At 41.1% G+C, this 26,731-nt stretch overlaps 1 protein-coding gene across 1 annotated transcript in view; it reads right to left on the reverse strand.

Annotated features, from left to right (window-relative positions):
• LOC135223783 (protein catecholamines up-like) overlaps nucleotides 1-26,731 on the reverse strand; it is a 66,129-nt gene that overhangs the window by 17,158 nt on the left and 22,240 nt on the right. Inside the window, exon 2 of the mRNA XM_064262572.1 lies at nucleotides 13,223-13,422. Within this exon, the coding sequence (XP_064118642.1) occupies nucleotides 13,223-13,422 (200 nt within the window). The remainder of the gene's footprint in view (nucleotides 1-13,222; nucleotides 13,423-26,731) is intronic.

The raw sequence follows: 26,731 nt of genomic DNA on the forward strand, positions 1-26,731 counted from the left end.
CATAATTTTTGTACCATTGTAAAATGATATTGTTATGATACAATAAAGTTTCATACATACTTACTTGGCAGATATATACATAGCTATCGACTCCGTCGTCCCCGACAGAAATTCAAAGTTCGCGGCACTCGCTACAGGTAGGTCAGGTGATCTACTGCCCTGCTCTGGGTGGCAGGACTAGGAACCATTCCCGTTTTCTAATCAGATTCTCTCTTCCACCTGTCTCCTGCGGGGAGGCTGGGTGGGTCTTCAATCGTATATAGTATATGCCAGGTAAGTATGTATGAAACATTATTGTATCATAACAATATCATTTTCATACATTCAACTTACCTGTCAGATATATACATAGCTGATTGACACCCTTTGGTGGAGGGCAAGAGACAGTTAACTACTGACTAGACAGGTAAACAACATATGTTGTAGGTATTTATAGACCTTGGTTCCTACCTTATTAGGTGGAAGACTTCATGGCTACTGCCCAGGAGTCTGCTTCACCTCAAGAGCCTTAGCGAGATAGTGATCTGCGGCCAAGAGTTCTTGTGGGTCTGTCGATGGGGTTTCATCCGCTTACTCGGCATGAGCCTAACTGGCATTTGTCAATGGGTGTCTAATCCGCTTATATGACAACACGCCTTCTTTAAGGAAGCAGCACAACCGATCCCGATCACCCGATCCTAACCCGTGTTAGTTCTAAGATTGCCAAGAAGTCATCCCCGAACTCTTAGCAAACAACCAAAAACTTGATAACACACATACAAAAGTACAAAAAAAAAATTTTGTACCCCTCTAAAAGTCAGTTGTCACTCGATCTCCTAGTGAAGAGAAGTGAAGGCCGCCTGTGCGACATCTGACACTTCCATGCACAGGAAATACAAGAACACATCCGACAAGAGGGTTACGTACACATATTTAAGGATCGGTGCTCTCTCCTTTACCCAGAACCGTCTGTGCTGACACAAACGGACCTAGAGAATAACATTTCTCATACGTAACTCGCACATCTTTTAAGTAATGAGATGCAAATACTGAGTTGCATCTCCAATAAGTTGCATCCAAAATATTTTTAAGTGACATATTCCTTTGGAACGCAATAGACGTCACGATTGCCCTTACTTCATGAGCTCTTACTCTTAATAGATTAAGAGAGTCATCTGGGCAGTTCTTATGAGCCTCGGTAATGACACTTCTAACAAAGAAGGCCAAGGCATTTTTAGACATTGGTCTCTTGGGGTCCTTTACTGAGCACCAATAGACCATGTTGTGAACCCCCCAACCACTTTCTTTCTATCCAAATAGAATTTCAGTGCTCTAACTGGACAAAGGGATCTTTCCGTTTCTCTGCCCACTAGACTAGTAAGTCCTTTTACCTCGAAGCTCCTGGGCCAGGGATTCGAAGTGTTCTCATTTTTGGCAAGAAAGAGTGTCTGGAATGAACAAATCGCAGTCTCCTTTGAAGCCAAACTCGTGACTCAAGGGCGTGCAACTCGCTGACCCTTTTGCCATAGCAAGAGATAGCAGAAATAAACACTTTCTAGTGATTATCCCGAAATGAAGCCATGTGCGGTGGTTCGAACTTCTCGGAGGACAGAAATTTCAGGACCACATCCAAGTTCCAGCTTGGAACCCTAGGTTCACTCGACTTCGATGTTTCAAAGGAACGATGAGATCGTGCAAATCTTTATAATTCGTCAAATCTAATCCCCTGTTTCTGAAGACTGCTGAAAGCATACTTCTGTACCCCTTAATAGTCGGTACAGAGAGATGCGACTTTTCCCTCAGGAAAAGAAGGAAATCCGCAATTTCGGTCACAGAGGTATTAGAAGAGGACAGCTTCTTCGACCTGCAACAGTTTCTGAAAACTTTCCACTTCGATTGGTACACTCGCCTAGTAGATGATCTGCGGGCTCTGGCAATTGCGCTTGCCGCCTTGCGAGAAAACCCTCTCTCTCTGACAAGTCTTTCGATAGTCGAAAGGCAGTCAGAGCAAGAGCGGGTAGATTTTGATGGTACCTCTCGAAGTGGGGTTGTTTGAGCAGATCTATCCGGTTTGGAAGAGATCTGGGGAAGTCCACTGTCCACTCCATTACTCCGTGAAACCAAATTCGGGATGGCCAATAATATGGGGCTATCAGAGTCATCTTGGTTCCCTTCGAGCCACGAACTTTCTGACTACTTCCCCCAGTATCTTGAATGGGGGAAAAGCGTACACATCTAGCCCTGACCAGTCCAGGAGAAGGGCGTCTATTGCATAAGCCCTGGGATCTTCTACTAGGGCGCAAAATGTGTCTATCCTTTTGGAGAGAAACGTGGCGAATAGATCTACTTGAGGTTTCCCCCAAAGATACCAAAGGCTCTGACAGACTTCCGAGTGGAGGGTCCATTCTGTAGGAAGGACCTGGAACCTCCTGCTCAATCTGTCCGCTCTCACGTTCCTCTCCCCTTGGACAAATCTTGTTAGGAGAACTACATTTCTTTGATTCGCCCAAATCAGCAGATCTCTTGCTAGTTCGTATAGGGCGAGAGAGTGAGTTCCTCCTTGTTTTTTGACATAAGCCAGAGCGGTAGTATTGTCGGAGTTTATCTGCACCACTTTGTCTCTGACTATGTGCTCGAAGCTCTTTAGCGCAAGGTGAATTGCTAATAGCTCCTTGCAATTTATGTGCCATGACACCTGTTCTTCCGACCAGGTGCCTGACACTTCTTTGGATCCTAAGGTCGCACCCCAACCTGTCTCCGACGCGTCTGAGAACAATGTCAGGTTTGGGTTCCGTACTTCCAAGGATACTCCTTTGTTCTCTTCTAAGGGGGTCAGCCACCACCTTAATTGATCTTTTATTTCCGCTGAGATTGGAAACGTGTTCGAGAGCTGTCCTGTCTTCCAACTCCAACTCCTTCTCAGGAAGAACTGAAGCGGACGGAGATGTAGTCTTCCTAGAGGAAAGAACTGTTCGAGCGAGGAAAGGGTCCCCAGAAGGCTCAACCATTCCCTCGCTGAAGTGCGCTCTTTCTCTAAGAAGTTCAATACTGTGGTACAGCCTTTCCTTATTCTCTCTTGAGAAGGAAATACTCGAAAACCCCGAGAATCCATCTGAATCCCCAGATAGACTACGTTCTGGCTGGGGACCATCTGAGATTTCTCGAGGTTCACGATCAATCCTAATACTTCCGTCAATTCCAGGATTGTTGACAGATCCTCCAAACACTGCTTTCGAGACCTGGCCCTGATGAGCCAGTCGTCCAGGTATAGGGAGACGTTTATCCCTTTCATGTGTAGGTGTCTTGACACATTTTTCATCAAGTCTGTAAAGACTTGGGGAGCCGTAGATAGGCCGAAACACAGGGCCCTGAACTGATAGATCCTTCCCTCGAACATGAAACGAAGGTACTTCCTCGATGAATGGTGAATCGGGACGTGGAAATATGCGTCTTGAAGATCTAGGGACGCCATCCAATCTCCTTGACGGAGTGCTGCAAGGACTGAAGCAGACGTTTCCATGCTGAACTTCTGTTGTTCTACGAATTTGTTCAGCGCACTTACATCCAGTACTGGTCTCCATCCCAACGGCTTTCGCTACGAGAAACAAGCGATTGTAAACCCCGAGAGATGTGATCCAGTTACCAGTTCTATTGCTCTTTTGTCCCACATCTGTTCCACCATTTGACGAAGAGTATCCATCAGAACAGGGTCCCTGTATCTGGCGGACAGTTCCCTCGGTGATGTTGTCAAGGGGGGTGGGGGCCTGTCCTTGAATGGGATATAATAACCCTTCCTGATTATCGACATCGACCAAGGATCAGATCCTATGTCTTCCCATGCTCCCGCAAAGAACTGTAAACCTGGCTCCTACAGGTGTCTGGAGGAAAGATTTCTCATTTTCCCTTCTTAAAGGGACGGAAGGAAGATCTTCCCCTTCTCTCCGTTGTCTTCCTTCTGGCGATGGATCTAGCCTGAGGGCCTCCTCGAAAGGGCTGCTGCTGCTGAGCTGGCCGAGTGGCTTTCTTTTCCTCACTGGCCACAGGTCTATTCTTCCTTGAGGATTGTCTGAGAAGATCTTGAGTGGCCTTCTCAGTTAGTGAATGAGCAATGTCTCTCACCAACTGAGAAGGAAATAAATGTTCTGAGAGAGGCGCAAACAATAAAGCGGATCTCTGCGAAGGAGAGACGGCCTTAGTGAGAAAAGCACTGTGAACCGCCCTCTTCTTTAGTATTCCCGCACCAAAGAGGGAGCATACTTCTGCCGATCCATCTTGAACAGCCTTATCAATGCATGTAAGGATGCTATCTAAGGTTCCTGGATTTAGTTGTTCCTTTTCATGGGACTTCTTTAGCAAGAACCCCAAGGGACCAATCCAGGAAGTTAAATACTTCTAAAGTGTGGAAAAGTCCCTTGAGGAGATGGTCCATTTCGGAAGAAACCCCATGTTTGCTTTTTAGCCGAATTTAAGGCGTGTCTCCTCGAGGAGTCTACGAGACTCGAGAAGTCTGACTCAGCTGAAACGGGCAGAGACAATCCCATATTCTCTCCCGTTTCGTACCACATGCCTCTTCTACCCGTTAGTTTAGCAGGAGGCATGCAAAAGACTGTCCTTCCTAACTCCTTTTTTGTCTTGATCCAGGAGTCAAAGAGATTGTAGGGCCCGGGTCTTCATGGATATGGCGGCTTCATTTTTAGTAGGAAGGATGAAGACTTGTGCGCTTTCGTGCTTGAAAAAAGAGAGCGCGGAGAGGGAGGAGCGGCTGGAGTCAAGGCATCTCCATACTCTCTAAGAGAAGAGAAGAAAGAACTTTATAATTTGAAAGTCCTTCTTTGTTAGTGATTTCGTCCTCCGAGACGTCTTCTAAATTAATAGGCTCGGGAAGGAAGAAGGCTCCCTTCTTCTCATCTGTCTCCTCCCTTGATCTCTTCCTTTCCGAAGAAGAAGCACTTCTAATAGGAGAGGGACTAAGAGTAACTCTCTCTCTGTGTCTATCATTAGGAGAGTCATGAATAATAGTTTTACGCCTGGAAGACTCCTGTCGGATATCAGGCTCTTCATGTGGAGAATGCGCCTGGCGCTTAGCAGGAGTATCTCGCTCAGAATACTCCTGGCGCCTGGGAGGAGTATCGTGTTTGGAACACTCCTGGCGCCTGGCAGGCGCAACACGCTTCGAATACTCCTGGCGTCTGGTAGGCGCATCGCGCTCCGAATACTCCTGGCGCCTGGTAGGACTATTAAGTTCAGAATACTCCTGGCGCCTGGGAGGAGTATTGAGATCAGCATACTCCTGGCACCTGGCAGGCGTATCTCTTTCCGAATACTCCTGGCCTTTGGAAGGCGCATCGAGTTCCGAATACTCCTGGAGTTTGGCAGGCGTATCGAACATGGTAGGCGCATTTCGTTTGGCAAGTATATTGCGCTTAGCAGGCGCTCTACTCCTATCAGGAGCTTCCTCTTCTCCAGTTGGATCTTGGTGCTTGGTTGAAGTTCTAGTCCTTGAATGATCTACAGGAAACTCAGGCTCTTTGCGCCTACTTGGCGCCTGGCTCCTAGCTGGCGCCAGACGCTTGGCAGGAGTTACTTCCTTTCCACTTCTCTCCTGTCTAACGCTCCGCTCTCCCCCCAGAGATGGCTGCCTGTGCGAACACAACCATCCCCCGGAAGGCTCGTTGCGCCTGACAGGAGACCGGTATTTGGATCTCTTAATCGGAAGCCTATCATCCTTCTTACGAGTAGGCTCTTTAGAAAGTACTCCTACCAAAGACGCTAATTGCTCCTGCATATTCATCAAAATTTTTCTGGTTGAGGACTCATTCGAATCAGGAGAGGGAGATCTGGAAGGCGCTCAAGGATCTCTTACAGTCCAAGGATCTAACTCCTTTCTAGCCTTCTTTATTACCGAAGGCGCATCTTCTTCAGAGAAGCGCTCAGGGCTAGAATTGAGCTCAGGTTCTTTCCAATTCTGCTTCAGCGGACGGGAAAGCTTTGACTCCTTCCATCCTCTTCTCGGAGAAGGCGAACTAGATGACGAAAAGCACTCTCGTAGGACGCTTTTCCTGTAGCTGTCCCTGGCAGTCCGAGATGTAATAGATTCTGCCGAAGGGACGCTTGATCGTTGGGGATTCTCCACAACCTCCGTAAGGCTTTCGACTTTCCTTCTCCTCTGGGCCAGGGAGCTTGGAAGCGGTCTAGACCTGGGAGCATCGCAGAGACGACCAGACGCCCCCTCCACCACACTGGGGACACTAAAATCACTTGAGAAACCACATTCACTTCTCTTACCTTCCAATGCTGCCATTTTTTCCTGCATTTTCTGAAGGGAAGCTCTGAGTTCCGCCATTTCTGAGGCAGAATCAGAGGGGTTAACAACTTGTGAACGGGCTGAAATAGAATGGGCATAATTATCAGAAGAAGAAGCTACAGAACTAGACAGAAGTTCACGAGATCTAGACATTTTTCGGCTTTTGTAAGCCGCCTTCCTCTCTCTCTCTATCTTTCTCAAACTTCTTCAAGTAAGAAGTTAGAATCTTCCATTCTTGCGCACTCAGTTTCTCACACTCGTTACACGTATTCTCAATCGAGCATTCAACATTTCTACAACCGCTGCATGCAGTGTGAGGATCTACCGAAGCTTTCGGAATCCTCACCTTACAGCCCTCATTCACACACACTCTGAAACTAACACTAGAGTCAGACATATTCACGAAAATCCAAAGCCAAGTCCAAAAAACAGTCGACGATAGCGAATGCCAAACAACGATCTAAGTACGTCACGAAAAAATTAGTCGAAAGATGATCAAAAGCGTTGTGAAAAAAGAATTCCAGTCAGGAGGAAGTAACAACAATGTTGATACCACCGGCAACAGAGAGAATCTGATTAGAAAACGGGAATGGTTCCTAGTCCTGCCACCCAGAGCAGGGCGGTAATCACCTGACCTACCTGTAGCAAGTGCCGTGAAATTTGAATTTCTGTCGGGGACGACGGAGTCGATAGCTATGTATATATCTGACAGGTAAGTTGAATGTATGAAATTAGCCGTTACATGAAGTATTATACAGTAGAGCCTCGGTTCTCGACGATAATTCGTTCCAGAAGGAGCGTCGAAATTCGATTATTTCGAGAACTGAATCAAGTTTTCCCATAAGAAATAACTGAAAATGGATTAATCCGTTCTTGACCATCAGTTATTACCCTAACCTTGCCTTTTTATACAATACATTACATGTAAATACAACTAAATAAGTTAAAAGTTAAATAAATATGTTAAACGTATATTTATAATTTTAAATGTATAATATACAGTATAAAAGAAAACTAGCCTGCGTCCAACCGATTGTTGACAGCGCCATAGGCTACCTAGGTAAATAGTAAGTAGAACGTAGTGTAGTGGGTAGGCATAAAACGTGTTGCTAACATAATAAAAACATTGAAAAGCAAGTCTAATTATTACAGTAAATTAATAAACTATTAAAATTAAACCCAATTTATATTTATCAAAAGCTTGCAAAAATTTGCTACAGTAAGTCGGCATTTAAAGATGTAAACAAACCATAGCGCAGGCCTGCTGGTTTATATCAGGGGGACTATGGTAGTAAACAAACCATATCGTCGCTATAAGCCTAGAAACGTTTACATTCGATATTAATTTATGGTAAATCTTTTACGGAGTCGACGGCAATACTGACACAAAATCGCTTGAAAATTATCTTTCAGTAAATGTAATGTTATGATACTAACGATTTTGTTTCATAAATTTGTCCTTATAAAAAAGGTGCGTCTTTTACGGAAAAATTGTCCAAATCAGGGCCTGGTTTCAAGCTTTTATTGGACTTTGACAATTATTATGGTACTGCATGTACCATATATAGTACGTATAAGTAAAAAAAAGAATCATCTTAATATCTTTAATTACTATACCATTACGTACCAGCATCTCTTGAGTTTAATATCAAGCTAACCTCTTTTTTTTTCTTTTCTTTCTTTACAAGGACGCTTATAAACCAAGCATACAGATTGCGTTCGTTACCGCGCACGCGTTGCATATGTAAACTGTGTCACTACCAGACCTCATACGTAAACATTGACGTCTTTTTACAGTAGACATAAAAGAACAGTCTTAATTTCTATAATTATTCTATACCATAGCGGCTTCTCTGATTAAGCTAAGGCTAACCTCCTTTTTACCAGCAAGCTTAACAAAGATTAAGATTGCGTTCGCTACCGAACGGCACACGTTACGTATGTGACAGTGGTTTTACAACCAAATCTCACACGTAAACAATGACGTATTTTTACAGTAGACATAAAAGAATCTACTTAATTTCTATAATTAATGTATACCGTAGTGGCTTCTGAGTTAAGCTAAGGCTAACCTCTTCTTTACCGGCACGCTTAAAAAGCTTAGATTGCGTTGCTACCGAACCGAACATGTTACGTATGTAACTGGTTTCACTACCAAATCTTACATGTAAACATTGGCGTATTACAGTACGACATAAAAGATTCTTCTTAATTTCTTAATTACTACGCACTTAATATGGCATAGTGGCTTCTCTGATATAAGCTATGATATAAGCTTAAAGATTGCATTCGCTACCAAACCGCACATGTAACCTACGTACATAACATTGCCTTCACTCCAAACCTAACACTTAAATACGTATTGCATTTGCTACTGAAACGCGCTCCTCAAGTGTGAGCATGGTTTTAGAATATGTCTACGCTTGAAAAAAAAAATCAAGCAAGGGTGCTTGATTAAATCTTTTTTTCGCTCATCACTTTCATGCAGAGGTGAGGATAGACGAAACTCAAGGTTTATTTTGGAGTTGGAAATGATGGAAACATTTTGAAGAAGGAAAATGCGAGATGCCATGTAAACATTTTCCATTATTTCAGAGATTAACAATAGCAAAAGGGTTTTAATAGATAGCCAGTAGTAATGTTGGGACCCATGATGAAACAAAAGGTAACTGCGTATAGAGTTGATAACACCGAAAAAGCAACGAAATGCGCGCAAGGTGTACAAGACACGACACGTTTGAATGTTTGTAAAACATTAGTTGCGGACTTTTATCTCATTTCTCTAATACATTTGAGCTAAAAACAACGATGTAATGGAAAATTTAAAACATTTATATATTAGGTGAAATGATACAAAGTGACGAACCGACAATATTATAACTAATAATTTGATGATCTTTACATGTTAGGAAACTCGTAATAAAACACCATTTTTCTTTAATAGATCACATACGTTCAATCACTAGTACACTATTTGATATGCAATCACTATTATACTATTTGACAAATGTGTGAAGATCACACATACAAATGTGAAGAAAAACAACAAATTTTACTTATTACTGCATCATTATCATGCCACTCAGAACCATTTTTCTTTAACAGGTCACTAAACAATTAAAATTAATAAATACTTGAAAATGTGTGAAAATTACTTCAAAAATAACATTTATTATTTACTGATATTACTACTGAAAAACTTAACTAAAAAAAAAGGTAAACAAACAAACCAGTATCTACTCAAGAAGAAAAACATACATACTTATATTACTTGATCATTATCATGCCACTGAAACACTATTTTTCTTTAACAAATCACATACACAATGAATAAATACCTTGTTGGAAAAAAAATTGTGAAATCACTTCAGACATAATTAAAATTTTGATAACTACTGAAAAAAATAAAACTTTAAAAAGGAAAAAAGTAATTCTTTATTCATGATGAAAAAACATTATTAACCACTTTACTGATCGTTTGTCATGCCACTGTGGGTATTTATTTATATTCACAAAATTTAACATTACTTAGTTGGGTTCAAACTTAGCAATTAACTCATTTGTTAGTGCTGCTTTTGAGGCAATTTCACTATGAAGATACATATATTCACTATAGCTGTGTATGAAATTGAGGAATTTTCTGCATTTATTTAAAATTTTAGTGAAAATACATTCTAAAATTGTACTAGAACCCTAAGTGTGAAAGAAATTATGCTAAGCTCCAATTCTTGGGTCAAATTATGCTACAAACATGAAATATGCTACATTTTGGTAGCACTGGATGACGCCAACTAGGGCGGCTGGCGGAAACAGTTTTGTTAACAAACATCATATGGTCGGGGGTCGGAAACTGGTTTTTTGGTTGAAAACAGATACAAGTTTATAGGAAAAAATTTAGTGGCGAAATCCGATTATGTCAAGTTCTAATACGGTCGTGAACCGGGTCTCTACTGTATATGAAAATGTGCGCATTTTTATGTAGAATACAACAATAAAATACTCATGATTGTAGCTTTTATCAGTTTTGAGATATTTTCATATAAATAACGATAATTGCCAAAATTTCAACCTCAGTCAACTTTGACTCTACCGAAATGGTCGAAAAAAACATAATTGTAAACTAAAACTCTTATATTTTAGTAATATTCAATCATTTACCTTATTTTTGCAACTAATTGGAAGTCTCTAGCACAATATTTCGATTTATAGTGAATTTATGAAAAAACTTTTTCCTTTCGTCTGTGCGGTAACTCTTCCGAAAAAAATCATACATGCGATTGTGGTAATGTTTTGCACCATTTTAAAATTAGCCGTTATATAAAGTTTTATTTTTATATGGAAATGAGCGCAATTTCATGCCCACAATACAACTAAAATAACCCATGTTGTAGCTTTTATCAGTTTTGAGATATTTTCATATAAATAACAATAATTGCCAAAATTTCAACCTTCGGTCAACTTTGACTCTACTGAAATGGTCGAAAAAACGCAATTGTAAGCTAAAACGCTTATATTCTAGTAATATTCAAGCATTTACCTTCATTTTGCAACAAACTGGAAGTCTCTGGCACAATATTTCGATTTATGGTGAAATTTATGAAAAAAAATAACATTTTCTTAACGTCCGTGCGGTCGTACTCTTCCGAAAAAATCATACGTGCGATTGTGTAATGTTTGCACCATTTTAAATTAGCCGTTACATAAAGTTTTATATATGAAAATGTGCGCAATTTCATGTAGAATACAACAATAAATAATTGAAGGTTGTAGCTTTTCTCATTTTTGAAATATTTGCATATAAATCACGATAAATAGAAAAAAAAAAAACCACGTTCGGTCAACTTGACTCTACCGAAATGGTCGAAAAACGCAATTGTAAGCTAAAACTCTTACAGTCTAGTAATATTCACTCATTTATCTCATTTATCTTCTACTTGAAACAAATTCGAAGTCTCTAGCAAATATTTAGATTTATGGTGAATTTAAAAAAAAATCTTTCCTTCCCTCCGCGCGCGGATTCTCCGCCACAAATCTCCGAAATGCGTACGTCCCATTCTCAGAATATTTGCTCCGTTCATATTAGGCATTTCATAGAGTTTTATATATGAAAATGTGCGCAATTTCATCTAGAATAAAACTAAAAATATTTGAAGGTTGTAGCTTTTCTTATTTCCGAAATAATTGCATATAAAAAATATATATATAAAAAAAATTCAACATTCAGTAAACTTTAACTCGTCAGATATGGTCGAAAACTGCAATTGTAAGTTTATACTCTTACAGTATTAGTAATATTCAATCATTTTGTCTTCCATTTTGAAAAGAAATGGAAGTCTCTAGGGGGACTATATTTAGATTTATGGTGAATTTTTGAAAAAATATTTGTTTACGTCTGCGCATTACGAATTCACGCATTATTTTGTGATAATATTTTCTCTGTTGCTTTTATCGTTTTACAATGTGTTATATATTAAAATGATTGCAATTTAGTGTACATTACAACGGAAAAAAAAGTAACTTGTTACCTTTAACCATTTTGCGCACAGCACGATTTGAATACAATTATATATGAAATTTCGTTTTTGCGCTATCATATATCACATTATTTATATATGATAACGATAATTTTTTTCATTTCTGATGGTTGCATACTAAACTTCAGCCAATGACAAAAAAAGGAGCCAAAAATGAACTCTTAATCTTGAAAACTAAGAGCGCTGTGATTTTTTGAAAAAAATATTTTTTCCACTTACGCGCTCACTCTGAAACACCTCCGGCACACGGGAGACAATTTTTTTTTTTACCGCTTCGGCGTTTAAGGGTTAACTGAGAAGAACAAACTTGAACCCCTACAACTAGAGCAAATGGAATTCAGGTCATACCATGCTTTAATTAACCAAGTATTGCAGCCTTTACGTACTACAATACCTCACACTTTGAGAACTATACTAGTATCGGACATCACCGGCAATACTAAGGTCAACACAAAGTCTAAAAGTCAAAACAAGTTCTTGACATTATCTAATTTGTGCCACATTGGCTACCAAAAGCAAGAGTACTTCACCAATTGTCAACAATAATCAACTGAGAAGTTCTACAAATTAAAAAAATTCACTGTTGCAGTCATCAGCCAGCAGAAACAACTGAACTCCTTGATGAGTTGGTTCCTCTCTACCTGAAAGTGGGCAGGGTTAGTTGCCTAGCCAAAACAAAATACTAGCACTACCGCAAATGTCCAAAATTCTAGCTGCTAACGGATAATGAAATTATAACTATGTAATGGCTTTGACTGCCAGAATGTATGCTAGTGTAAGTCACTAGGTTCCACATCAGGCATATATTGTGGAAAAGTCACATTTGCTATGAGTGCTAAATCTCAACAAACAATGTCCCATGAGTAAACATCCAATAGGTAAGTGGCAACTGGCTATCCAATATAAAGTACATACCCCAAAATAATTTATGTTGAGTTTAACTGATTAGAGTATCGGTACGTAATGTTTTACGCAGATGCTATATAACCTCGGGTGTTATATCGAGTTCCTTACAACCAGAAGTGACTATATTGTACAACCAAAGTGAAATAGCCTATGTACCATGAATTTTTTCAGTCTTGGGGTTGAGTGTTCTCGCTTATGGGTGGTCTCGGGCCCAATTTGTAGCTTATTGTTTTTCTTATTTCAATACTATATTCAAGCAAATATTTATCAGTAAGTATATCTTGTTACTTGTTTACATTAAGTTTTCTCACGTTAATAAATATTAATATATAGTATCAGGTATTTTAAAATGTGCAAGATGTTTATAGTACGTATATCTCATATAGGAACACATACATACATATACCAAAATTACATGTAATGTCTTACCTTCCTATGAAGATGCTTATATATCTTATAAGAACACATGCATATACCAAAATCAAATGTAATGTCTTACCTTCCTACGACTACATCCAGATTGTAGAAGTATAGCAAAATCACCAATTTCATGTGGAATTTCATGAAGAAATATTGTTACAGTTGTTACAATTCCCACACTTTTCCCAGCTAAGAATGAAGCACCAATGGCAAGGCCATCAGTCAAGTTATGAGTAAAATCAGCTGCCAAATTTAGGTATCCAGCTACCTTGATATCACCTGTAAAAAGAAAAAAAATCATACTGAATTTTCTTAAAAGAGCAAGTTCATACATATGTAGTGTGATGGTTATGACAACAAAACACTATGTTACCTGTTTCTCCCTAAAAAAAAAGAATAAACAGAGGTTCATAACAGGAAAGTTATAGGAACTCAAATATTAATTCAAATAGTCAATATTTACTACACTCCCTCTCAATGCCTTACAACAAAAAAGTTAGGCATATGATAAGAGAATCAAGTTAAATTATAAGACACCAATAACAGGCAATATCAGAAAAAACAGCTTTCTACAGTAATTTATATGAAAATATCTCAAAACTGATAAAAGCTACAATCATGAGTATTATTTTGTTGTATTTTACATAAAAATGCGCACATTTTCATATATAATACTTCATGTAACGGCTAATTTAAATGTCAGTGACGAAATAATTTCCGAGATGTGTCACAGATACTTTTTAGTGCGGCAAAAGAAAGAAATTCGCGCTTGCGCGCTGCGTAACGATTGATAAAACAAAACAACACCTTGATCCGAGAACTCCCAGCATCCCCCAAGGCGCGTGATTCAAGAGTTTTCGGCTGGTAGGCCTAAAAGTATTTTTCCGCGAATTTTTTAAAAAACTTTTGTATGTCGACGTAAAATACGTCAGTCGGCACCCGAGAGACAAAAAATGTTGACGTAAAATACGTCCAGTCGGCGTTTAAGGGTTAATTGCCTCGAATTCAGTCACATGGGAACTATTACAAGTGCCAGCCATGACTATACTAATTTTAGATTTGAATGAGTACATTTTCCAACAAGGAAACAGATTTCAATTAGAATTTGAAGCACATTTATTAATGAATACCATGTAAAAAGTTAAGAAAACTACTGATTAAAATAACTCTGAATTCTGATTGGCCAATTTGAAGTGAAGCTCTGTCAGGTCAACTGAGATAAGGACGGTTCGACTGGAACACATGCGCAAACAGATCGTCATCTTTAAATTCATCAGTTGTAACCCACCAAAAACTAATAGCCAATAGTAATGCATTTACTGTAGGTACCATGTTCTCAGTGGGTGGTGTTACTGCATGTGTAGGCAAAAATTGTTACAGTGCGCAATGAGTCAAGTAGGGTGGAAACAAACATACAAATGTAACGTCAGCTACCCATCATGACATGGTGATCGTCAAAAATCAAATTATAAAAATATCATGCCTTATGGTATTTTGATTCATTTTTTCTGTTATTAAGCATTTACGATGGTTATGTATCAAGAAGAATTTTTTTTATGCGTTTTAACAAATAACCAAACATCCTTGTATGCCACCCATTTTGTGTTTTCATCCACCCAAAAACCCAACTTTCTCACTGTGATCACCCATGATGGTATGACTTACATCCAGAATCTCTAAATCTACTGAAATGAATGTCATTAGCAATCAAAATACACATTAAAACAGGAAAATACAGTGGAAACTCGACATATAGAAGTTCCTACTTACGAAAAATCCAAGTTACGAAAGCAAAGACGAAGATTTTTTTGCCTCTGCATACAAAAAAATAATTCAGGTTACGAAAGGGTAGTCCAAGATTCGCCCGGACCACCGAGAACAATTTTAAAACTCGCGCGCCACCAACTGAGTAGACTCGCCACCATCCTCCCGCTCTCCCATTGGTTCCTGGTGCTAGTCACCGCCATAAGCTCCTGCTCTCCTATTGGTCAGCATCATGCCTCCATGTACAGGCGTTCGTTCCTTGACCATTTTTTGCGGCAGCGTTATCGTAAACACTGGAATTCGTTTGTTCACATATATTTCGTTTGTTAACGTAAATTCGTGTTAGTGATTTTGCTTTCATTGTACTGTAAGTTACTTTATCGTATTGTGTGTGAACTTAATTACTTACGTTATTAGCTATGGGTCCCAAGAATGTTGCTGAAGTTCACGGAAAGAAGAGGATGCTTTCTATGGAGAACGAAGATGGAGATAATCAAGAAGTGTTAATGTTTTCTGCCATTTGTTAATAAGTTTTGTAAAGTTTAGTGTTATTGTTTTCTGCCATTTTTTAATGTGTTTTGTAAAGTTAAGTGTTATTGTTTTCTGCCATTTTTTAATGTGTTTTGTAAAGTTAAGTGTTCATGATTTCTGCCATTTGTCCTCCTCCTCTGTCGCCACTTTCGGAGATCACCTCACTCGAAAGGTAAGGTTCCACATTTTACTACATATGTATGTACATGTACGTAAAGTATTTCTTGTACCATGTATACTAATACACTTTATTTACAGGTATGTACTACCATAAAGGTTATGTTAGGTATTGAATGGTCCAAATTGTTGTATTTCATTGTTTATTGGTCAATTTAGCTTTATTATAAAATTTACTGAGGTGTTTTTGTAGGGCTTGGAACAAATTAGGCAATTTACATGTAAAACGTAGTTCAAGATACGAAAAAAATCTGGTTACGAAGGCTGTTTTGGAACGGATTAATTTCGTACCGAGGCACTACTGTACTATTACTTTCAACTCTAGAATGTGATTAGGGGTTAAAGAAAAATTTGCCAAAAGTTTACTCAGTAACTTTACAGATGATCTCTGCACAGACACATTATCAATAACATTTCATGACTAAACAATTGCCATGAAAACTGACAAAGTGCACATCTTTCCTGGATACTCTTGCAATTTTTAAAGTTCATACTGTATTTCATGTTTCTGTGGTCACATAGCTTGACTGAACCACCATTTGTTCTTATGTTGGTTCTAACCTATATGTAGGTCCTACCTAGGGTGACCTGGCTCTGTCCAGCTTACATGGGTCTGATTTTTGTAAGATCATTATTTTTGCATTTTTTTTTATTATACGTAATGAACACATGGGCTTTTATGAAGAAAATTTTGGGACCCTTTGGTATGCCACAAAGCCATTTCTGGGCTCAGTTCGTGTCGCTGCGCGAAATAATCCTTTAGTTCATTATTTCTTAGGTAAATGAGCTAACAAATACCAGAGAATAAACAAAATAAAGAGGAGGTCAGTATAACTGACTCGCTCACCCAAAATAAAAGAAGGGTGTCGGTATGGTAACAGGGGCGAATGAGACTACTACCACGAACTTCTTGCCATTTAGAATTCTCCTATATCAAAATTCTCAACGAGAGAGCCGACCCACAGATCGGGGCGGCAACCACTACTACTACAACCCACGCCATGCCGATCACCACGCCTCCTGGTGGCCATCCTTTTCGTTAGCAGACTAGCAGACCCACGTGTTTCGTTTTGCTCTTGATTTTGTGTTGTGTTTTCGTGGATTATCGCTACCAAGTTGAGTATTCCGCAAGGTTTGGATTTAGTTTCGTTCCATCCAGGTGCCTGTATTTGCCGATTTTTAGGTATAGATACAGGTTCCCAGTCTGGAGCATGGCGGCATTGTTCTGCTCATGGCGGTTTGGTTCTCGGTCTCCCATACCTGGAACCTTTCCCTTATTTTTAACGTGCGTCTCTAGTCCTTTTATTAATTATATCGTTAGGGGATTTAGCCTACCCTGGTTTTAGGTCATGCATGCATGTCTCTCTACCTTACGTAGGCATTCAGTTTTCTTGTCCAGACCCTAGCCATCGCTCTTCGTATCGGCTAAGGCTAGCTTTGAGTGGTAGACTTTCTTTCGGGTTAGTCGTACACTCCTGGATATTTTTTCTCTTACTGTAATTTTATTTTCCCCTACTTTTGTTTTTTGTATATTGTGTTTTGGTTAGCCTAGGGCGTCTGGTCTGTTCGCTTAGCCTAGGTATCAGTGGTCTCAGGTCCTCTTTCAGTTTTGTTGCATCCTTATTGTCAGTTTTGTTGCATCACGTTTTGTTGCATCTTTCTGAACAGTTTGGTTGCATTATCCTAGGCTACCGATTTAGTCGGTTGTGTTGTGTTATCGTACCTTGGTCACCTCGTGATCGCGGTACAGCCAGACGCCCGTCCCAGTCGCCTTTCCCCCCCCCCCTGCTCTCCCCATAGAGTAGGGGGGAGGGAGGTTTATCCTTGCTCGCTCCATCCGGGCCTGACTCCCTCTCTCCCTACGCGGAGGGAGTAGGGGAGTCTGGATAGACACTTGGCTGAGTGACCTTGCTCTTCCTTGTTATACGGTGGTGATTCGCGGTGACGGAGTTGGGGGGTTGGCCTCCCCCTCTCCTTTGCTGCTCCGGCGCTCCGCCGTATGCTCGGGAACTGTTTTCGCCCCTCCTCGCTTCCCTCCCCCGTGACGACGGATCTCTGTTCTCTTTCCTGGAGCCCCATCGATTACGGGAGGGAGGTACGGTAGCCCCGCCGTGCATGCGTTTTCAGTTGGTCCCTTTTTGCTTTCCCCACCGTTCCTTCTCTCCGGCGAGTACCCTAGGCATTTCTCCAGCGGAGTCGGACAGCGCCGCACTTCGGAGTCGTTCTCCGGAATTAGTTAAACTGTATTTTATGCTTAAGTTAATTATAAGCTATTTATAAGTTACCTTAAGCTGGGTTCCTCCCCTGACCTTGGTGTTTTTCATTCTCCGGCTTACACCGGAGTCTTCATTTTATGCCTTTTAAGGTGATAGGGGAGGGGTTATGCCCGAAAATTTATTATTCTCCGGCATGCAACGGAGTACTAGAGTAGCCCTGTGAGTGTTATATCGATACTCATGTATCCTTCCACTTACAGGCTACCAACTGTGAGCACCCGGGGTGCAACGCTGTGCTCCAAGACCCCTGCGGGCATGAGGTCTGCAGGTCTCATGCTCCTTGCTCAACAACTCACGGAAACTTGCAGGTCTGGTTTCACGAGATGTGTATGATCTGACACGATCTCATGAGTCAGTTTTTGGACGGGGTAAGTATTTTTCCATCAGCATATTCATAGGATATGAATTCTGAAATGTATATATTAAGCTTAAGTTTTCTCTGATATTATGAAATATGTGCTGATATTGTCTAGACTTAAGCTTATTTTATTCTAAAAGTTGAATCTCAACTTTAGCCTAAAAATCTAATGGACACCCTCTCTTCCAGGCTGCCGTGGTCAGAGAGACTGCTCTAGCAACCTTGAGAGCTTGGGTCGGCGGCTTCGGGAAGAACGCCGCCAAGGGACAGCCCTACATTCTGGAGAAGAGGTTGGCTGTCCTACTGTTTCCCGGCGGCAAGTCGACGGGGTACGTCGACCCTACGGAGGCAGCCTCGACGATGGCAGCGATCCAACGGCAGGTCGCCCAATGTCTGAAGGAACCCAGGGCCAAGATATATCGGCGGAGGTCGCCACTCTAGACCTTAACGTAGAGCCTATGGTAGGCGTAGATGATTTGTTGGTCGAGGTAGGTACGTTGGACGCTCAAGGGGTTTCCTTGGGCGCCACTGGATCTTCTTCTCCTGCTCCTTCTGCTGCTTCCTTCCAGGGCTTTACGGGAGCGGAGCTCACGTATAGTACGCCCAGCGCTTCTGTGGTTCCCAAAGTGAAGGGTCACAGAGCGCAGAAAACTTTGACCAAGACGTCGTCGTCCAAAAAGACTTCTTCGGCGTCTTCTTCTCGTAAGTCTTCGGCTTCCAATCCCGGAGCAGAGAAAGGGAAGACATCTTCTTCGGGCTCTAGAGTATCAAAGAGTAAGTCCTCCAAGGAGAGATCCCGTACTCCGGCGGAGTCGATGGTCTCTCCTTCCCCTACGGTACCTCTAGTGAGTTACCCATCTACTTCTACATCAGTTCCCAGCTTTGATCCTAACACTTTCTCTGCCAGGATGATGCAACAGATGGGAGATCTAGTAGGGTCGCTGAGGACTAGCATGGAACAGATGTTCTCTCAGTTGTCAGACAGGATTGCCACACAGGAGAATCTCTTGTCTGGCTTAAACCAAGCTCCTCAAGCTGCCTCTCCGGCACCTGGCGCAGGCCTACTCCAACTTCCTCCTCATGATTCCCTCCCTCCATTCTCCATGAACAATCCCTGGAGAGTAGCTTCCTATGCTCCTTTCCAGGACGGGTTCATCTCCATCCCAGAGTGTGGTACTCGAAGAATCGAAGACTTTGAGTTCTACCCGGAGAATCTTCAACCTCCGTTCATTGGCTACGCCAGGCTGACGGAGGCTGCTATGAATAGAGAGGACAAGATTCCTAAGGAGACAGTGCTGTACTCCAGGGATCCAGGCTCAGAGGGAGTGGCTCGGTGTTCGGATGAGATGAGACTGTGTCAAACACCAGAATCCAAGCATTCAAGAGTCCTTTCACCATCTTTACCGATGAGGAAGAGACTCCTCTTCCTTTCTTGACGAAGATCGCCAGCGTTACCATCCAGGCTGGCTTAAAAGGAGAGCCCTTACCGCAGCTGAGAGAGGCAGACCCCACATCACCCTTACTTCCTTCGCTTGGTGATTTGTGGGAAGACCTACCGAACACCTTTTCAGTAGGCAAACTTAAGCCGGACTGCGCGATGGACCAGTTCGGCGAGAAGCTTCCGAGACTCCCCGATAGCCTCATTCAGTCTGAGTTTGAGGCTAGTAGGACTAGGCTGGCCAGGTCTCTTAACACCATGGTGATGACTGAAGTAGCGGCCCTATCATATGCTTCGGAACCGCTATTCAAGCTTTTGACCAAATCACAGACTTGTACAGTACAATCGGTCTTGTACGAGTTTGTGGTTGCTAGGGTCAACTGCCGAAAGCATGTCCTTCAGGAAGCAACTATTCGGCATGAGCCGAATAAGTTGCTCTCCTCCAACATTTGGGGGGCAGACCTCTTACCCAGAAGCTATGGTGAAAGAGGTTCAGAACGAGGCCACGAGGCTCAATCAGAGCCTCAAAGACCGTTGGGGCCTCTCCGCCAAAAACGACGACAAGACCCTTCGTCATCAGGCAAGAAGCTGAAGAACGACCAAAATGTTTCAGCCTTATCAAAAGAAGCCTCAGTACTTCGGTCAGCTGTGTCTGCGGTATCAGTCGTTCAGCCAGGACAGCCTTCCACGTCGAAAGCTCAGGCTCAGCCTATCTACCTGATTTCCCCACAATCCCAACCTTCCACATCCTATGCTGTCTCCCCGGACATTTAACCAGGTGTTCGAAGGCCAGGCCTTTCAACACTTCGACCGGTTCGCCAGGGGAAGTAGAGCCAGAGGAGCCTTTCGTCAGAGAGGATCAGGAAGGTTGCTCAACAGGGAAAGCACTTCCGTGGAGGCCGCGGAGGTCACTCAGCTCAACAGCAGTGAGATCTCCAAGGTAGGAGGGAGACTGTTTTCTCTTCCGGCATCGGTGGGGATTCAGCAAGTGGGCACAAAGTATTGTGTCGAAAGGCCTGGGTTGGAGTTGGATCGGAGGCCCCCCTCCACTCAGACCATTCCTTCAACTTCCATCGAAGGAATTGACAGAGTATGCAGAGGAACTCCTTCAGAAAGGAGCAATAGCGAGAGTCAAGCGTTAAAGTTTCAAGTCGCTTATTCAGCGTGCCAAAGAAAGGCTCATTAAAAAGAAGAGTAATCTTAGACTTGTCCCAGTTAAACTTAGCCATTCGCTGTGACAAGTTCAAAATGCTGACTATCTCGCAGGTGCGGACCTTACTTCCCCATGGGGCCGTCACCACCTCTATCGATCTTACAGACGCATACTATCATATCCCTATTGCAAGACACTTTCGCCCTTACCTAGGCTTCAAGCTGGGAGACCAAGCGTTCTCGTTCAAGGTAGTTCCCTTCGGTCTGAACGTAGCCCCCAGGGTATTCACGAAGATAGCGGAAGTAGTGGTTCAACAACTAAGGTCTCAAGGGATAATGGTAGTAGCGTACCTTGACGACTGGTTGATTTGGGCACCAACAGTCGAGGAATGCCGCAAAGCCACAAGAAAGTCAATTCAGTTCCTGGAATATCTGGGGTTCCAGATAAACAGGACAAAATCAAGACTCACTCCAGAGTCCCGTTTTCAATGGCTGGGCATTCAATGGGATTTATCCTCTCACAGTCTGTCAATTCCGGTAGCCAAAAGGAGGGAAATAGCGACGTCAGTGAAGCAATTTCTAAGGTACAAATATGCTTCAAGGAGAAACCAGGAAAGAATCCTAGGTTCCCTTCAGTTTGCCTCAGTGACAAACATCTTGATGAAAGCCAAACTGAAAGACTTAAGCAGGATCTGGCGCTCAAGAGCAAATGTCAGATCCAGAGACAAGTTGTCAACAATCCCGCAAATTCTCCGAAATCGTCTGCGTCCTTGGACAAAGATGAAGAATCTGTCCATGTCAGTGCCTCTTCAATTCCCTCCTCCGGGAATCACTATCCACACAGACGCTTCATTAAGCGGCTGGGGAGGATATTCTCAGTTCAAAAAAGTTCAAGGAACTTGGTCACTCCAATTCTGCCAGCTCCACATAAATGTATTGGAAGCAATGGCAGTGTTCCTAACTCTAAAGAGGCTACTTTCCACCAAAGAACTCTCATGTAAAGTTAGTTCTGGACAGCGCAGTAGTAGTCACTGCTAAACAGGGGAGGCTCCAAGTCAAGACACCTGAATCATGTCATGGTAGCCATCTTTTCCCTGGCGGACAAGTTCAGTTGGCACCTCTCCTCCACCCATCTGGCGGGAGTGAGGAATGTTATAGCAGACGCTCTATCCCGGTCAGTCCCACTGGGAGTCGGAATGGTCGTCCTGGACAACAGTTTCGTTCCAATGGATACACCGGAGGGAGGTACCAGGTCTACAAGTAGATCTGTCGTGGCTCTCACATGGACCCACTCTGGCCTATGCCCACAGACGCTCTATCCATAGACTGGAACAAGTGGAAAAAGATTTACATCTTTCCTCCGGTGAATCTTCTCCTGAAAGTTCTTAGCAAACTCAGGACTTTCAATGGTCAAGTAGCTCTAGTATCACCGACTGGCCGAAGAGCAATTGGTACCCCCTGCTGCTGGAATTGGGTCTTCGTCCCTTCGGATTCCCAATCCCAGACTCTCCCAGTCGGTACAAATGAAGACTGTGTTCGCTTCCTCAGGAATTCTCAAGCCCTAACTTTATGGACTTCATAAAGTTTGCGGCCAAGAGGGATGCAAATATAGATCCACAAAATATCCTCTTCTTAGAATCAGATAAAGGGATTCAACTTTGAGGCAGTATGACGCTGCAGTTAAAAAGTTGGCATCTTTCCTGAGAGAATCGGACATTAGAATCATGACAGTCAAATTCAGCTATATCCTTTTTCAGATCCTTATTTGAAAAAGGGTTCGCAGCTAGCACTATTACGACAAACAAGTCAGCATTGAAGAAGATCTTTCAGTTGGGTTTTAATATACTTTACAGACTCCTACTTTTCGTCTATTCCCAAGGCTTGTGCTAGACTTAGACCTTCTTTAAGGCCTACTTCAGTGTCATGGTTTCTGAATGATGTTCTAAAACTGGCTTCAGATACAGATAATACGACATGTTCATTCATAATGCTCTTAAGAAAAACAAAAACATTATTTTTATTAAGCTTGGCTTCAGGAGCTAGAATTTCAAAACTGTCGGCGCTATCCAGAGATCGTCAAGTAGAATTTCTCCCTCAGGAGAAGTTTCTGCTCTCTCCGGATCGCAGCTTTTTAGCAAAAAATGAGGATCCTTTGTTGAGGTGGGAACCATGGAAAGTCATTCCCCTTCCTCAAGACCCTTCTCTTTGTCCGGTGATGACCTTGCGAGCCTTTCAGTCTAGGACATCCTCCTCCTCTTCGGGTCCCCTCTTTAGGAGAGAAAAAGGTGGTACCATATCAATTAACGGTATAAGAACACAGATCCTCTACTTTATTAAACAGGCTAACCCTGAATCTTTCCCTAAGGCACACGATGTCAGGGCAGTGGGCCACCATCAATTAATTAGTTTCAGCATATGAACTTTGATTTGACTTTGAAAAAAAAAATATACGGGATGGAAATTGCCGACAATATTTAAGCGTCACTAACTTGAAGTCTTTGGAATCTCTGAAATTTTCAGCAGTAGCAGTGGGAAACATAGTTTCCCCTGACTCTGCCCAGTAGTATAGTTGAAGATCCAGATCTCCTTTCTACCTACCTTACCTAACATTTTGTCTAGCCTACCATATTGCTCTACACTTCGTCTCGAGCCTTAGCTGCTCTCATGATTGCTTGGTGGTGTGTCCCTTATTTTTGTGCTAGGGTCACCCACAAATGTTTGTATATATTTATCATTATGAGTGTGGTCCCCTTCTTTTTATGATAGGGTTCCACACTCTCATTTAACAATGGTTTGTTGCCTTATGGCTTTGTATATATGAATTAATTAGGTGTGTTATTTTATGCTATTTTCCCACACACATGTTAATTTACATATTCATACTTGTAACTTGTTTAAATACTTTTGTAAATATTTTATAGCTGTAAGTTACATTTATTTTTGTTATCCCTCATTCAGAAATTGTCTGAAGACTGTATGAATATTCCAATTTTATTTCAATTATAGTATTTTAGTTAAGTTTTTAGTTTTATCGAGACCCTCTGTACTTCTTCAATCTTGTGCTAATTCTCTGTTACTATTTCGCGCAGCGACACGAACTGAGCCCAGAAAAAGGATTTTGACGTAGGAAAAATCTATTTCTGGGCGACTGGTTCGTGTCGCCCAGCGAAATCCCACCACTGCCCTACCCTGCCGCCAAGATTGCATGCTAACTTCAGGATGGCCACCAGAGGCGCGGTGATCGGCATGGCGTGGGTTGTAGTAGTAGTGGTTGCCGCCCCGATCTGTGGGTCGGCTCTCTCGTTGAGAATTTTGATATAGGAGAATTCTAAATGGCAAGAAGTTCGTGGTAGTGGTCTCACTCGCCCCAGTTACCATACCGACACCCTTCTTTTATTTTGGGTGAGCGAGTCAGTTATACTGACCTCTTCTTTATTTTGTTTATTCTCTGGTATTTGTTAGCTCATTTACCTAAGAAATAATGAACTAAAGGATTATTTCGCTGGGCGACACGAACCAATCGCCCAGAAATAGATTTTTCCTACGTCAAAATCCTTTTTTACTGCCTGGCATTTGAGTTTGTTTAGTCATTCATCATGGAAGCACCATGCAGTAGCAGCAGCAGCAGTGAAAATGTGAAAATTTGGTATTCCTGCATATCTGTTATGAAGATTATTTTCCTGCATTTACATAAAGTGTTTGTAGCTTAAATTAATTATCTTATGTGCAGTGATGTGTAATACCTACCTAATGTTCTTAATTTTACACTTCTGATGTGATCTGGCCATTAGGTACCTAATACACCTACACTTGTATTTTTATGTCAGCCAATGAATCAATTAGTTCTTTGGTGATTTTCACAAAAACCACAAAAGATGCAGAGCACTTTTGTAGAATTGCCATTTAATCCAACTGACGAATAAGAAAAAAAAGACATATAGCCTACCTATAGGTAGGTAACATAAATAGGTAGCTCACGGACGATCCATCGTCATCACGCTGGCTGGGTCTTATTCACTCGATATTTAAATGGTGAAACTAGAATACAATTACAACTCCAAGCATACCATTCAAAAGATTGAAGTTTCGTCAACATAATGTGATATATGAAAGCCCCATACGAACTAAAATAAGCATGTGACGCTCTTCGTAAAATATGTTTTCAAGGCAGTTTTGAAATCCAATATGGTGGCTATCGTCAGGCTAGCCGGTCTAACCACGGACAATCCACCATCTTTCCCAGCCTTCCCAGCACTCATTTGAACAAAGTTAGCATATATATGTAACGTTTATTGATCTTACTCAAGATTGCAGCTGTAATCAGCACAATAAAACAAAATACAGTGGTCCCCCCGTATTCGCGGGGATGCGTACCAGACCCCCCCGCGAATAGTTAGAATCCGCGAATGTTTAGAACCCCTATAAAAACGCTAAAAACAGCCTATTTTGTTAGTTAAAACTCAAGAAAAACCACTAAAAATTTTCATACTTGGTTTTTTAAACAGTTTTATCACAAAAAGTGCATTTTATGATGAAATTGATAACAAAAACCAGGAATTTGTGGATATTTCTCATAGAAAAATACCACGAATGCGCGAATTTTCCGCGAATAATGAAGGGAAACGTTCCCGAGAGAAATCCGCGAATGTGTGAGTCCGCGAATCCGGAAAACGCGAATACGGGGGGTCCACTGTATTGTTGCCTATATTAGTGAAAGTATGAAACTTGTTATTCCCAGGGTCATGGTTTGAACTGAATTCATTTTTACCTTGTAATCGGTGGTTTTATCCTTACTGCCATCACAACTGAAACTCCAGTGGTTATTTGATTGTAATTATACACATTATTGGTCTTAATCCATCCAAATTGCACTTGAACCACGTTGCTGTTGTCCTGGTTCCTAAGCGCTCACTCCACAAACACAGTTACGAGCAGCAGACGATGACACTGTTTATGAGGTGCAAAGCTTTATTCCCTTAATTGTTTACTTTACTCATAATTTAGTTTAACTTTACTTTGTTACTTCAAAATGTTTATTTAATACACGTCTATTATCCCTTTTTTTTGCAACCAAATTACCCCACAAAATTACAGATATTTCTAAAGTAGATACAATCCAATGTTTCTAACCTTGTCGTACATCTGGTGGCCGAAAACCATCGCTAAGCAGACGACGGATTGGTGGATTATTATATATATATGGATTGGTGGATATATATATATTTATTATTATATATATATATATATATATATATATATATATATATATATATATATATATATATATATATATATATATATATATATATATATATATATATATATATATATATATATATATATATATATATATATATAATATATATAGAATATATATATATATATATATATATATATATATAAATATATATTTTTTTTGCTAGCACTTTTCATTGATTTAAGTCTATATTAGTATTTTGATATTTTTAATAACTGTATGCCAGAAATAAATGTAACCTGTAATGTGTTGCATGCTTAAGAATGGCAAAATCATCGTTGCCACATTAATGGAGCTTCACACATACCCCAATGCATTATTATAAACTCTTTCCATGAAATCTATTGTCATAGTAATGCAATAATGATAAAATTGCTTTAATATTTATGTACACAGTATATAGGGTAGAATATCACGACAAGCCAACCCTCATCACGGTGGACGGGTCTTATTCACTCGATATTTAATTGGTGAAACATACCATTTAAAAGACTGAAGTTTCGTCAACATATTGTGATATATGAAAGCCCCATACGAACTAAAATAAGCATGTGAGCTCTTCGTAAAATATGTTTTCAAGGCAGTTTTGAAATCCAATATGGCGGCTACGTTTTGCATGGACGGTTCTCATCAGT

This window comes from Macrobrachium nipponense, chromosome 10 (genome assembly GCF_015104395.2).
Source record: "Macrobrachium nipponense isolate FS-2020 chromosome 10, ASM1510439v2, whole genome shotgun sequence".
Lineage (NCBI taxonomy): Eukaryota > Metazoa > Arthropoda > Malacostraca > Decapoda > Palaemonidae > Macrobrachium > Macrobrachium nipponense.